This window comes from Arvicanthis niloticus, chromosome 11 (genome assembly GCF_011762505.2).
Source record: "Arvicanthis niloticus isolate mArvNil1 chromosome 11, mArvNil1.pat.X, whole genome shotgun sequence".
Lineage (NCBI taxonomy): Eukaryota > Metazoa > Chordata > Mammalia > Rodentia > Muridae > Arvicanthis > Arvicanthis niloticus.
The window spans coordinates 28,334,424-28,350,504 of NC_047668.1; the positions used below are offsets into that span (position 1 = coordinate 28,334,424).

Below are 16,081 nucleotides of genomic sequence, written 5' to 3' on the forward strand. Positions count from 1 at the left end.
GCCTCAGTTTTTGAAAGCTTGATTCCCAGCTGATGTAAATCCCTTTGATGGCTGTCAATATTTTAGAAGGCGCTCAATAGATAGTCACTGGGGTGTGTTTTGAATTCACATTATTTCTGCCCCTTTCCTACTTTGTTCTCTATCATCTGTCAGTCAAAGAGCCCCCATCCAATGTGTCTGCTACCATATATTTTTCCCCAGCTCACAAGATCAAGTGAACATGGACTGAGTGCTCCGAAACCATGACTCACAGTAAATTGTTCTTCCTTGATATACTTAATTTAGGTATGTGCTTATAAAGACATGAAAGCAATTAGTACATTATGTAAATTTTATTTAAAATTAATCAAAATGCTCTCTAAAATTAAATATTCTATAAATAAGTTCTGTCATAGGTATGTTTATTTTAATAGTTTACACTTGATCAAAAGTTTTATAAAAGCTTCAGAATCTTATGAATATTTTTTTCTGGTTTGGATTATTTCCAAAAGCTATTCTGGAATGAATAGATGTACAATTCTAAGCTTTGCCATTAGGTGAAGATAACCAATGACCTAATGGTCACTCAGACATAGTTTGAAGGAAAAATAATCTTATAAACATGCAAATTAGTGATAGCAAGATGGCTTGGTTGTTAAAAGCGTACAGCACTTTTCTAGAAAACTCAGGTTTGATTCTCATTACCCATGTTAGGTGGCTCACAGGTCTTCTAACTCCAGCTCCAGAGATCTCACATGTATGGCCTCCATGACCACTAACACTAATGTGCATATACTCCCATGCAGATAAACACACACACACACACACACACACACACAGAGAGAGAGAGAGAGAGAGAGAGAGAGAGAGAGAGAGAGAGAGAGAGAGAGAGAGAAACACACTAATATATAAATTAAAAAAAAAAAACAAGAATAATGATGGAATCACTACCATACCTAATCTTGATCTATGCTACAGAGTCATAGTAATTAAAACAGACATATAGATCAATTGAATAGAGCAGAAGATCAATATTTAAGTTTACAAAATTATAAAAATATTTTTAATTTTTAAGTTTTTAATTTGAGACAGATTCTTTCTATGTAGCCTTGGCTGAGTTGGGTTTTCTTATGGAGACCCAGCTGAACTTGAACACAAAAATGTTGCCTTCTTCTGTCTCTTGAATGCTAGGATTGAAGGAATACAGCACCACACTGTGTTTTTGAGAAAGGTAATAAAATACACATTGGAAAAAAAGACACCATCTATCACAAAGGTTGACCAGAAAACTGCATGAACATAAAAAGAAAATGAAAGTAAATCCACATTTCTCATCCATCCTGTTTAAAAATTAACTCTGGTAAATCAAAGAACTCAATGTACAATTTGAAATTCTGAAACTGCTGAAAACAAAGTTGGGGTGCGTGCTATATGAAACAGATATAGGTACAGACTTTGTAAATAGGGTTTTAGTCACTTAAGAAGTAAAACTAAAATTCACCAACAGAAACTTATGAAATAAAAAGACACTTCTGGACAGCAAAAGAAACAGCCTGTTACATGAAGAAGCACCCTACAAAATGGAAGCAAATCTTTGCTAACTTTATATAAAACAATGGACTAATATCTAAAATAACAAGGAACTAAAGCTGAACAGTAAGAAAATTATCAATCAAAATAAAATTGGCTATAGAATGATATATCTTCTCAAAAGATAGAAACCTGCCCAATACATTTAAAAAGGTGTTCAAAACCCAGTATTGTCTTCAGGGAAAAACTAATTAAAATTATTTTCAGATCATCTTATCCCTGTCAGAAATGCCAGTATACACGATGACAACAAATGTTGAGACTGATGCAGGGAAAAGGGAACACTTATTGATTGTTGCTGTGAGTGTAATCAGCATAGAGTTTTCTAAAAAGGTTAGAAATATAACCTGTTCTGTCATTCTTGGCCATATACCAAAAGTGTCTAGACTGTCCTACAGAAAAACTTGATCATCCAAACTCAGTGTTACTCTGTTGACAATAGTCAATAAATTGAATTATCCTGTATGTCCACTGAGTTACAAATGGATATAAAAATGAAGCATTTATATACAGCACAGCATCACTGAACTGTAAAGAAAAAAAAGAAGAGGATGGAACTGGAAAAAAATTATACTGAATGAGTTAACCCAGACCAAGAAAGGCAAATGCTACAAGTTCTCTCATACTTGTAAATCTCACTTAGAATTTTTAGATATGTATATTTAACTTTGAGTACCTAGGGAAGCCAGGAATCTGGAAAGGTGTGTTGGAAGAGTAAATTCTGTAAACAGAGGGTGTAGTAGAATATGGATGACATGAAAGTAGGAAAGGGTTACATTGGAGGTAGAAAAGTAGTAGTAAATAGTAGTACAGGTAAGTGACAGAGGAGCTGAGACAGTAGCAGAGCAGGGTTAACCAAAATGAACACTCTATGTAAGAAATACCAGGGAAGCTTACTACTTTATAAGCCAAATAAAAATGCAATACAGGCTGAAAAGGTAGCTCAGTGGCTAAGAGCACATATTGTTTTTGTAGAGGTCCCAAAGTTGGGTTCCCATCACTTAGTCAGGTAGCACACAACCACCTGTAATTTCATCTTTAAGGGGATCCAATGTCTTTAGCTTCCACAGGCACCCAAGGCTTTGGAAACAAATTAGTCTCTTCCAATTCCTTCTGATATTCCACCCAAACTAATTGATACCACAATGTTACCACAAACTTTCATTAGGGAAAGTGAAACAGAGCTGCACTATAGGCTTACTTCCTGATAACTGTCCTTCTCAGTGCTGGTCTTTGTTGACTGGTGGGAATTATGAGGGTAATGTCTGCTTTCTGATTGAATTTGTGACCCACTCCACAGGAGAGAATTTATGACTGCTACTGTAAACCTTGTCCAAACTCATGACAGAATAGTTCTTAGGCCACAGGCAGAAACTGACTATTACTATTTCACCAAATTGACATGGCATCAAACTGCCTTCTAAATACTTAGGTTTATATCCACAGATACATGCTACTCTCAACCTGAATCAGAAAAGCTTCTCTTTGTAATGGATAATGGTGAATGCAGAGAATGATTGTTCAAAGTGATGAGAAAAGATGATTGTTGTGTGCTTAGCTTCAAACAGAATATTGCTATCACACACTCTAAATCTCAGGAGACATTGTGGAAGAAGTTATGCAAAAACATAGATAAACATCTGTAAAATGTTGACTATTGAACAAGACAGCTATCAGAACTGTGAGCCTCTTGTGGATGTCTGTATGAGTCCTGCACAAGGTTGGGCCTGGCAACAGTTAATCAAGTATTAGAGAAGAACCCATGGGCTCCACCCTCCTCTGATGGGGCCTATTAGCTACTGTTGAAGTCTAGGAAATTTTTTTTACTTTCAGATGTGTAGACATTGAAGAGTCCACCTATGAATAGCTTTAAACCCACTGACACACAAACAGTGCTTGCTAAACTCATGGAATTACAAAACAATACAAAGAAGGCTATGGATGCAATGCAATGTCTGAAAGCATCCTTCAGAGAGGATAGAGCTTGATAGGAATGTGAGGATGAGCAGAGTGTCTAGGCAGCAAGAGTGATAGATCCATGTTTCAAACATGCACAATAATATCAAAGAACAAGTGTATGAAAAATTTGAAAATATGGTAGGAGAAGTGGTAAGTGCCTTTAGAGAGGATAAAGGCACTTACCACCAAGCCTGACAAGCTGAGTTCTAATCTTGGGACGTGCATGGAGGAAGAACAAAACTGGTTCTTCCAACTTGCTTTCTGACTTCCACATCATCCTGATAAATAAATGCAACAATATTTTTTCCTAAATGAGAGCAACAAAAACAAAACAACAAAACAAAGGTAATAAAAAAATCTACCAAAAATGGAGGATGATGAAAGAAGATAGATCTGGTGTTCTTGTGGCTTACTTTCAAATACTTGCTTTTTGCTGACATGTAGTTTAGGGGTATCTACAAATTAAGGACATGTCCCAAATCCAGTATAAAATTTTAAAAACAGTTAAAAATTTGTTTTGAATTTATAAATATTGATTACTAGAAATATGAGTGCAAAGATGGGTAAAATTATTTGTAAATGGAAGGTTTCTCAATGAAACCTTAGCTTGAGTATTTGCTGGGTGACAAAATATATTGACCATGGAGTTACTACTCAGAATTTAGGAGCATGAAAAAATTTTTGGCTTTAACTTTTACAAGTGTTTGAGTTAAAGATGTAATGTAACAAGGTGGTCTTTCTTCAATAACAAGACTTTTATCATTAGTATGAAATTTAGTAACTTGCAATTAATATAGGTGATATACAGCTATGCACCTTCTAGTTGTCAACTTAAATTTACCAATTTTTGTGTGAGATATCAGCTATATATGTGAACAAATGTTAGACAAAATATGTGTTTTTTTCAAAAGAAGTCTCTAATGATAGAATTATACACAGTGAGAATAAGGAAAAAAAAAAAAAACCCTATAATATAACAACCGTAAAAGAAACACCAGATATTTAGAACTACATATGTTAAGGTAATCTAAAATATTGCAAGTCAAAGCCAAGTAATTCTTGACAGATGTGCAAGAGGAACTCACAGCATGTAGTTGCTCGAGAGCATAGAAAGAGTTACAAACATGTATAAATATTTTGAAAATATTATTTAGCCCATCTGCAGCTCTTATATATGGCTAAGTATACTTAATTCCTTTTATTTATTATTTTTACACAGATTTCACTGTAACTTACAATGTGTTTAATGGCTGTCTGTGAAACAAGCTTCAAATGTTCAGACACCTTTCTTTGAGGGAAGATGGCTTTTAATACTTAAGTATTAGAAGAATGCATGTCTGAAGATGAAAGATTTGAAGAGGATAAAGAGAATAAGAAAACAGTTGTCTGCAAATTTCTTGGACACCTATGAATTTCACAAGAAGAACCTTCTAAGCTAACTGTTATCCAAATACAACACCTTTCTTGCTATACTATAAATACTAAATATTCCTGTTATTCCTCTCATTAACTGTGCAGTGCTGTTGACAAAACATACTTCATGTGTATTTTCATTATTCTTGTTTTTAAGCACTCAAAATACTTTACTTCAATGCAAGGGACTACAGATACATTGTCATACACAAACTTTTCACATTTCTGAGATCCGAATAATTTACTGTTCTCAGCACAGAATCATTTTCCAAAATGTATACAGTAAAGACATGGCCAAATGCTATAGTGTGTTTGTTCTCTGTCTCCATGAGTTAGGTTTATGTCAGTTGTTTATAATAGTAACTTAAGTGAAAAGAACGTTTTCTCCACATTTTATAAATGAAGAGTCTGAACTTGGTGATCCTTGGTAACCCGTAGAGATTATAATGTTTTAATGCAGTCCCACTCTGTGGTTAATATTGTTAACTTGTCTCAGATTAGAAAGGTACATCTCTGAATGTACTTATGAAACATTTCTAGAGGAAGCTAAGCTATGTGAGAAACCCATTGCCAATATGGGTGGTACTATCCCCTAGGCTGGCAGCCCAGGAACAATAAAAAGAAAAATAGGAGAAAATAAGGAAGCACAAGCTTTCTTTTCCCTCCTTATTGGTGGCCATGAGCTGAACAGCTCTTTCTTCCTGGAGCTTCTGATATTGAGTTAAATAAATCTCTGTCTTAAGTTGCTGTCAAATAATGGTGTCACAGCAGTGAAGAAAGCTGGGACAGGGTCAGAATCACTACTGTGATTCCAATTCATGTCGTCCCAAAGGCTTTGGAGTTTGTTGGTTTGAAACTATTGTAGAAGCAATTTGTAAAAGTTTTTAATGCAAAGGAGCCCTAGAATAATGGAAGTAGAGATAAACAATCCCTTGTGATGGGAGCTTAGAAGAGCAGAATGCTGGGCAAAATGCTGTGGTAAAGTCAGCATTCTTTGAAGGAAGATCACGTTAAGGGAAATGCACAAATTGGCTGTAGGAGTGAAATTAAGGAAGCTGAGCATTTGGTGTGTGTGTGTGAATCATTATGGCATTCCTTTATTCAAGTGTATAGTGGAGATAGGCAACAAAATGCCTAACAGGAAGATTTGAGGGGACTATTCTAATAAAGAATATGGCAATATTTACATTTAGTGTGGCAGTGCATTCTTGTAACCCCAGTATAGAAGGACAAAGACATGCAGATCCTGAGAGGCAACCTCACTGAAGCACTAAATCTAACATTTAGTGGGAGAGTCTCCTCAAGGCATTATGGTTGATGTGCTTCACTGCCTTCTGCATGCACTTACTTACATACACAGACTTCTTTCATGAACACTTAGGCACACAAAAAATTCTTGTACTGTGGTAAAATTAATTCAAAGAAGAAAATACAGGAGACAGTTATGCAACATGCAGTTTAGAATTGTTTTCATTTTAAATTTGAAGACAAGGAACAAAGCTCACCCTGGAATTCTCACAGGAGAAGATGGGGCAAGAAGATAACAAGCTGGGAACAACCTGGATCTAGGTTAAGAAAAACTCATCTCAAACTAATGAAACAAAACATCAACAATGGTGATAACGTTGATAATGATGATAACATCAATAACGGTGATAATGGCAGTAGCAGACAGTAGAAAATGTGAAGTAAATGTAATAGAAAAGTCTTGGTGACTAATTGGGTATCTAGAATAGGCTATGCTTTTAGGAGATAAAAAGCACACACACACATATATGTGGAGTCATGAGAGAATGCATGTGAGTCATGGTTTCCACAAGTGGATTTCTCAATACCTGTGTATCATCTGCGTTGAAAAGCAGAAAGGAAAGCACATGACTTTCCAGCTTTGAAATATGGTCTGGGCACTGGAAGATTCTATGCTTTCCTCCAAGAGTTGTCCGCAGTTTGGAGTAGGTGAAAGAATAATGTAAGTAAAACTTGGAGGTTCACATAATTTTTTTCAACATTGTCTCTCTAAAACAGATGTATATGTTTGTGTTATTTCCTCCATCAAAACTTGGGTACTGATAACCACCTCCAAATATTAGTTATATCTCAGATTCAAATGGAATTTATTCATCTTGCTCTTTTTGAGTGACAATGTGAGTACCAATGAGTTCACAGAGTAGGTCAAACAAGAGTTCAAACAGGTCAATTTTGGTAGTTCAGGTAAATACTTTTATGAGATTTTTCTGTTTATCATGCCTGTTGGATATCCAGTTAAATATGTAGAAATGGATAGCAGATATATGGTTTAGACTAGAAATATAAATTAGAGGATTCTAGGTGGTGCTTAGGTATATTAAAATTATATATATGTGTGTATATATGTATATCATTTATCAATAAAATGTAACTAATGAATAAGAAAGAAGAAGGTATGGTGCTAAGAATATTACTTAGCTGGTAGATGTAGAAAAGGAGCTAATGTCTCAGGCCTGAAATTTGAAATGTTCAATAATGGGCCCCTGAGATGACTTAGCAGGTAATGTTGCTTGTCTTGGTACCCTTATAATCTGAAAGAAGCTATATAAAGTTGAGAGGAGAAAAACAACTCTACAAAGTTGTTCTCGGTCTTTCACATGTACACTTACAGGTTCACATATGCCCTTGAACATAAACACATAACAAATACAATTTTAGGACATGTTAAAATAGACTTTATAGGCTAGTGATTCTTAACCTGTGGTGATGCTCAACGTGTAGGTCTTGAACTTTTTAGGGGGTCAAATGATCCTTTCACAGGGATCACATATCAGATATCCTGCATATCAGCTATTTATACTATAATTCATAACAGTAGTAAAGTTATAGTTATGAAGTAGCAATGAAAATTATCTTATGCTTGGGGGGTCACCCCAGCATGAGGAAGTATATGAAATTGGTGTAAAATATGGAGGGTTGTGACCCATTCCTGTGTATCAAGGGTCTTAGTGTTTACTGTCCGTTTCTCTTAAAATTATATACAGTTTTTGCTTGGAATTTCTCGAGCTGTTCCAATGCTTGGGAGTTCAGAAGGAACTATGTAATCATTGTATCTAGTGACAAGTAGATGAATACTTCTTGATATTAAGGCCCATTTGCTATCAGGGATGAGATCAAACGCTTCCAAATATTTCCTTATTCAATTCTATTTTGAAAATAAAAATTGCCATCGGTGATAGTATTCATGTTTTTAAATATTTTTTCTTGTCATATTACATTGTAATTCCAGGATAATTTGTGTGTTTGTCTTTGTTAAAACAGGGTCTTAACAGGTAGGCCTAGATGGCCCACAACTCTTTATGTAGACCAGGCTGGACTCAAACTTATAAAGACCTGCCTGCCTCTGTATCTGGAGTGCTGTGATTAAAAGTGCACTGCCATACCTAATGATATATTTACTTAATGTTACTATTACAAGTGAAGTCATGGCTGTCATTTATGTTCATGTTATATTTAACTAGATGAAACTGAACGCAATCTTTCAGGCTTGGTGAGAGGCAGTGTGGCAAGGTGTTGAGGAAGAGAATCCAGTATTCCATCTCTGGGCTCATTCTTGACTGTCTCAGAAATTTCAATGTGTCTATGACTCTGTTTCTAATGTGAAGATGGTGTTGTTAGTTGTGGAAATTGCTTAAATGAGTTTATTATGTGGAAAAGTATGCTAAAGATTGAACAAGCACTGTACAAGCATCAGAGTTTGCTTTTATTGAAAAAAATGCATTGTTAATACCTACTTCATCTGCCTATTTTGCACTAAGTCAATGTTGTGTACAGTGGATGGGCAACCCATGGTTTCTTGTTATTCTACTGACTTATCTGGCCTCTGCAGATTCCCTTTCATGGCCCGTGACCACATATACCAAGTGATCTTCCATTTTTCTTGTATATACCTTTTCATAGCTTGTCCCTTGTTGTTCAGCCTAAAGTCTATGAAGCACACGGAGCCTGTGGCTCCCACCACAACCTTTGAGAGGAAAGCTCAGGAGAAACACTGATCACTAAGTGAGGTTAAGAGGACTTCTGGGCTGGTGCCTTCCCAGGGTAAGGAGGGAGGCCTCCAGTGTGTGAGAGCCATGGAACATAGTTCTCCTTCTTGGGATTTTTTTCCCAGGACCTGCCAGGTCTGGATGGGTGTCCCTCAGGGATAAGGAATACTCTCTGGAGTACTTGTGACAGGATGCATAGGGGCTGGAGGAGTGATTCAAACAGCACCTTGGATATGGAACATATAGGCAATGATAAGCTTGCAGAACATAATAATCTATGTAGTAGTATTAAAAGTACCCAATGTAGTTTTCATCAGGATTATTTTTTCCTAATGTCAACTAAGCATGTAATAAATATTTACAATGGAAGATGCTTTTTAGACAAGAGACTCAGTCATCACTTGTCCCATATTTGATACTTTTTTTTAGTGGTATTTATTTCTATTTTCTGTGTCTTTTTATTTTTTAAATTTATATATTTTGCATCAACATATTTTACTACTAAAACACCAATAGCCTTTCAGTATTCAAAACTTAAAATTTTAAAGGAGTTATATAAAATGTATAAAGTTCTGGAATGAGAACATCACCAATTACTACATTGAGGCTCTTAAAATCTGAAAATTTTAGAATTACTGTTTTTTTTTCTCATTTCTACTTGTTTGTTTGCCTCTCTCTCCCTTCCATCTTCCCTGCCTTGTCGTTCCATGACATCTGGAAATTGAAAACACAGTACACATGCTCCCTTGATCAGTTCTCTAACAGTTAATGAATCAAGGCGATGGAGCACAGAGGACTGGATTTCGTGATTTGTGTCTCATATACTCATGTTCTCTTGTTCTCTTACTCTGGCTTTTCTTATTCATTATTATTTCTCTTTGTAAAATTCTAGATCTCCAAAAGTGCCTACCTTCTCTTGAGGGTATTTGGAATGACTCCTTAAATCCATCATTTCCCTTAGACATAATTCATATTTGATGTGCATATTTCAATCATATAATCATCTACTCTTGTAGTCGATGTGAATATTTAGAGAAAAATGTGCCCTTGACAAATATTTTTAATAGTTTCAGACCTTTTGAAAATATTTGCCTCAGCCAACACTCAAGTACTCACTGATGCTTGTTCTAGAATATATTTAGAAATTTATTTCACATTGAAATTCAATTGTAGCCTTTATAATGCTTCACTTAGCTTGTTGACCTTTCTTGGATCTGCAAAAATACTATATGATTACAGATACAATGTAGGACAAAAATCATCACTAAGTTGAATGGTTTGGTTTTTAAAGACAAGTAATTTAATCCCCAATTATAGTTTTCTTGTTCCTGACAAAGGCAAGGTGACTTGCACCGGTCCACTAGTGGAAAGTCACTGAAGATGTTCTCACAGATATTTCACAAGAGTATCTTGTACAGAACAAATGGTGCATAAATAAATGGTTAACACTTTTATTTCAAAAACCAGAATTTGTACATATCACTTTCTGAGAAAATAATTAAGACAGATTAATTAAACAAACCCTATGTTTTAAACACAATAAGAATATATAGAAAGGTTCAATGAATATTTACCCAAACCATTAAACACAATTCAATTCAATTAGCTGGTTTAAGGAGGTGCTTTCTGTCTTTCACATAACAAAAGGCTTTTCTTAGATTTATTTATTATTTTTATTACATCCCATAGTCTCAATATATGCTATAAGTACTATAAAGGTATATTTTTAAATGTGGAATATATGTTATGCATCGATTAATTCTTTGAGGGTTATATGTATCATAAAAATACACCTTTCTTTTCAAAACCAACAGAAAACCACTAACACTAACAGAGAAAGGGAAGGAACCACTGAAGAGCCCTAGCTAGTGTGAGTAGCATCGACAGTCTCAGACTCAGATTTTGTTCCAAACAAGGTACTTAGCCCCACTCTCTAATACAAGACACCTGAACAAAGTGGGGAATAGATGCATGGCTCCACAGTGCTCACCATTTTATATTTTTGCCTTCAGGAGACTGTCTACACTGAACCCCTGATCAAAAAACCCTAAAAAGGCAACAACCACATAACCCATTCAGAGTAAGAGGCTTCTTTCTTCTATTACAAAAACTTGATCCTCACTCTCTACATCAAATATACATTATACACACATGATGGAGAGTGAGGAAATACACATATGATGTTTGAAATACTGGATGCACATAGATACCTTCCTTCCTATTTCTTGAAAGTGGGCATTTCCAGGTTTTTTTCAGGAATCTGTCATCTCTGTTATGAACTTAGTGTGTGGCAGTGTTTAGCAGGGTATGAAACTGTATCCTTGAGATCCTCTGACCTTTGTAAGTTAGTGCCGTATCCATTTTCACACCACTTCACTTGGAACTTTATCACTACTATGTCTATGGTAGTTAAAAAAGGTTGACTCAACACCTCCAACACCCACACGCCTGGAAGAAAAGTTTCCATTTTGTAAAGCTAACATTCATTATTCAGTATTTTAATATGCCATAGAACTTTCCATTTTGGAATTTTCCTTAAAATATATATTCTTCACATGAAGCTGTCATTAAAAAAAGAGAAGAGAATATCGTCTCTTATTTCAAAACCATCAAAGTAGATTTTAAAAAACTACTTTCCAAACCCCAGGAGTAGTGTACTCAAAGGGCAAGCACATCAGTTATCTTAAAAAAAAATGAGTTTAGAAAAGTCAAAATTGATTCCTTTTTGAAGATTTATTAGTGTTACCCATGAATCCAATGGACTGAAATGTAGTACCTATTAGCACTGGCTGTGGTCATGCAGCTATGCTGAAGTGCAGCAGGGGCCCAGGATGTCAGCTACTGAAACCATCCCGGCCAGATCTTTAGTGTTCTACAATCATTTCCCAGTGCACAGATGCTGCAAATAATTCAGAAACTGCTGCTGTCTTAATGTCTTCCAGAACATGAAATAATTTGTGGACCCAAAATGACATTTTGGTGCAAGGTCTGCCTGCCCAATGTAGAAAATCTCATCAATTTGTGCAAAAAAATTATTTATCACCTGTAACAAGAGATGCACAAAAGCAAAAGATGTGTTATGTAACATTATGTGAATGATGCTTTTGTGGTTGTTTTGAGCATTCCTTTGGTCTAGATTACTGTTCTGATGAATAACTATTTTATTATTACTATACTAGGACAACTGATTGCTGTACTGAATTTGCAATTTTAATCATAATTTTCCTGGGTAAGCTAAATTATGTCTTAATTCTATTCAAAAGCTTTTATTTTTGAAGCAATTAAAGTTATTGTTGATTGGTATTTAGCATCCAATGTTCCTGGAATACAAAAGGAATACACTTTGTACATAATCTTCCATTACAGAACATTGCTTGAGAGCAGCTATTTGATACAACAGCATTCACTTGAGTTTTCAAACTAAAGAAGTAAAATTACAGCAATTTCACTTGAAATCAATAAATCCATGCACAGGGTTGTGTTCAACAGAATCACTAACTGCTATTTGTTATTCAAAGATGAAAGAATCAATAGAAAAATAGAACTGATAAATCATTAGCACTTTAATGCAGAGCAGAGAGGAAAGCTGATAAATCATGCATTTCAAGCACTCGTTTTCCTGATGGCATGGTGTCTGAAAACATAAATCGTGCAGTGATGAGATGCAGGTCAGTGTGACTGAACTACACTGAGACTGCACAGAAGTATTTTGTTTCATATGATAGCCTCAAAGAAACACTATGAAAAGTAGTAGTTCTACATTACTTTAAACAGAGACCAGATCATGCCTTGAACACACCTTAAACAGTGAGCTAGGCCTTCATATATTCCCAATCATTTTAATGTCATAGAGATAGGGCAGGAATGAATGAATAGCAAGAGGCTAACTGCATGCATGGTTTGCTTCAAGGAGCTCAATATTATTGCAGGTACCAATCTACCTGAGAAGGAACCAATGCTGTCATTTACCTTCTTGAAGTGCACTTAACAGATCCATTAAAAAATCACAGTCATATATGGTAGGGGGAATCAAATAACCATGAAATTGATAATTGAGTTTTGATTATGCTGTATGATCTACTGGTTCTGAATGGTGAATATTTCAATCACAATAAATGGGTAACTCTTCTGACATTTTACTATTCACAAACTCATAAGAACTCTAATGTCTGACTCTTTGGTGGGAAACATTCATTAGGCACATAGTTTAAACCATCCATTTGGCTACTACCGTGATTATGCATTTGTGTCTAGCTTCTTATGCAGAAAGGAATGAACCTTCCTATATTATGACAATTACTCCCAGTAACATATTTTCTCGTGTGTTTTTTTTGTGGTTAAAAACAAATCTAAACAAACTGAAAATTATTTTCTAGTGTTTTAACACAAGGAAAATCTTATGCCTGATATTTTAATGTCTACTGGAACATGAAAAGATATTGAAGATGACTTTTTAGATAGAGCATGGTATTCATGAACAACTCTTTAATAAAGCTTTTCAATTTAGCTTCTTCTTAAGCTACAGGTCCAACACCATGTGACTCTAATAGGCAAAGGACGGCAGTTTGCACTTGGGATTGTTGCAGCCTTAGTTGTTACTGCTAGTCAATGACAGCAATTATATATATATAAAATCTTTTCCCATCATACTTCTTTGATCTTTTACAGGTTTTTCCTCACAGTCAGTGAATGGAAATGGCATAGGATGCAAGTGGGAAACAGAAACCCTGTGGGAGTGCATGCAACAAAAATATACCACATCATATAAACTTCTACGTTTCCATGCAAATAGGCCTGTAAAAACAGAGACAACAAATTTTCTAATAGCCAAATTTTACATCAGCTCAATAACAAAAACTGAAATCCATGAATTTGTAGGAGCAGGAGACTTGAAATAGTTCAAAGTGTTCCATGACCCAAGTACGCTTTTTAAATTTCTTCTGATGGAGGCTTACTCCTTGCTTCGGTTTCTTGTTCTTTTGATGAGCGAGCAGAATAATCCAGTTTTGGGTGGGGGGCCCATCAGCATTGGGGCCTGATTCTTGTGTGTAATTTTTATCTAGGAAAGAGAAAGACTGATATCAAGACAAAATACCAAGTTCTGAGAACCTCTCCTGCTGTGTTTCATGAGTAACACAAATAGCAGAAAGTTAAAATTCAATTTCAGAGATCTTGAAATATTTAAGGGACACAAGGACATACTCACAAATAACACTCACATGCTAGACAAACATAGAAATTATATGGTCAGGATTTTAATATGGTCTTATATCTAACTCACTAGTACTACTTCAGCCTCCCAGGCCTCTTAATTTAGATTTCATGATTAACCAGTATCGTGTCATGACCATTAGTCACATATTACTGAAATGGGAAAAGATGTGCTATTACTGTATTTAGTCCGTGGCCCAGTGTTAGGAGATACTTAGCATTAGGCAAACCTTATTTATCTTTTTAATCACACTGTTTCTCTCTTTCAACACGAGCTGCAAGGCTTCATTTCCAAACAATCATTAAGAATGAAAGTCAAAAGTTAACATGCATAAAAGGTCAGAAATAATCTCTCTAATTTGTTAATTAATTGGTAATACAATAGAATCAGATGCTGAGAAGTCTGCTTAAGACACTCAGAGGCACTGTTCCAAAGCCACTTGTGTTGGTTTCTGTGGAATAAAACTACGAATCACCTTAAATGAGACAACCTTAAAGTAGATTATGTCTGCAATTTTCTCTAATTCAACTCTAAATTAGAGAAGACATTTTATGAATATATGCTATGCTCAAAGCTAATTGAAAGCAATTATCAAAGTGGCATTTTGTCTGTGACTTTAAGATACATTGTGAGATAATAAATGATTCTCATTATGTAATAAAAAGGTCACATCTTGCCTTAGGCTATGAGTTTTTCAAAAGCAATCTGAGACATTTTCTTTAGCGAACTGCGACTAATACAAGAGCCATCGCTTATTAAATATCAGTTGTCACCTGTGCAGCATCCGCACTAGAGATGAGCATTTCTTTCAAAAAGAAACACCACCTCATTAAAAGCTGAAAAATATATCTCTGAAAGTGCATGCCTGACATTTTCAAGTTAAAATAAATCTCCTTCACTTGTCATTCACTAATAGTAATGAAGAAAAAAATAAATAAAATAGATGTTTGTCACATGAATCACATCATTAAATCAGTATTAGGACTTTTGGGAAATGAAAATTCATATTCTAGAAACACAGAAGTAACATTTTAAAAAATCCAAAGAACAAAAATCTTAGAATATGTTGGAAGCAGAGTATTATGGAAAAAAAAAACATTCTTTTTTAAAAATATAAGCAAATTGTATTTGTAAAGGCTGATAGGCTAAGCCAGTCCCAAACTCTCTGGATTCTGATTTTATTTTATTTTTGTTCTCTATGATCTGAGAAATTGGTAGCCATCAGTTAAGATGTCAAAATTCCCCCTTCATATGTAGATTAAACATGATCTTTATCAAACTTTCCCTTCTTCCCCCCCCTCCCCCCAAAGACTCGGGCAGAGTCACACGGGCAGAGTCACATGGGCAGAGTCACATGGGCAAGAGTCACACGGGGGACATGGGATTCGAGCCGGAACAGCAGGGCGCGGGTCGCCCTTGGCGGCAGGCACGGAAGCCGTCTGCCACCGCTCCTTTGCTCAAACTTTCCCTTCTCTATTCAGGTTTCTATCACATTGAAAATTAAACAATCAATTGATTTCTATTTTTGTTAACTTGTTCTTTGACAATTTCGCATATCCTTTTTCTTCTTCCCAACCAACAAACTTTTCTCTTCATCTCATTCGGCCTCCATCGTATTTGTTGCTGTGTGACCCAATGGGTTCTACGTGGACTGCTTCTGGAGATATAGGTGTGAAGCTAGCTACCAGAGTATCAATAACTCAGCAGCGGCTCTTCCACAGAAGACCCCCTCTTCTCTAGCAGCCCTTGGTTGCCATTATCTCTCTTGTAGGGAAGAGACTCAACTTGCTCCTCCATCTCTGACTGAATGTTTACTGGCTCAGTCTCTAAGCAATCGATTTTTAACACTTGAGTTCTTTAGATGGGATCTCATACAGTAACATTCATCATTTATTCACATAGTAGAAATCATACT

At 35.5% G+C, this 16,081-nt stretch overlaps 1 protein-coding gene across 5 annotated transcripts in view; it reads right to left on the minus strand.

Annotated features, from left to right (window-relative positions):
- Positions 1-10,381: 10,381 nt before the first annotated feature.
- Positions 10,382-16,081, minus strand: part of Dgkb (diacylglycerol kinase beta) — a 625,059-nt gene continuing 619,359 nt past the window's right edge. For all 5 annotated transcript variants that reach the window (XM_076941963.1, XM_076941961.1, XM_034514239.2 and 2 more), the window contains one exon: positions 10,382-14,013. In XM_076941963.1, the coding sequence (XP_076798078.1) occupies positions 13,906-14,013 (108 nt within the window). In that variant the 3' untranslated portion in view covers positions 10,382-13,905. The remainder of the gene's footprint in view (positions 14,014-16,081) is intronic.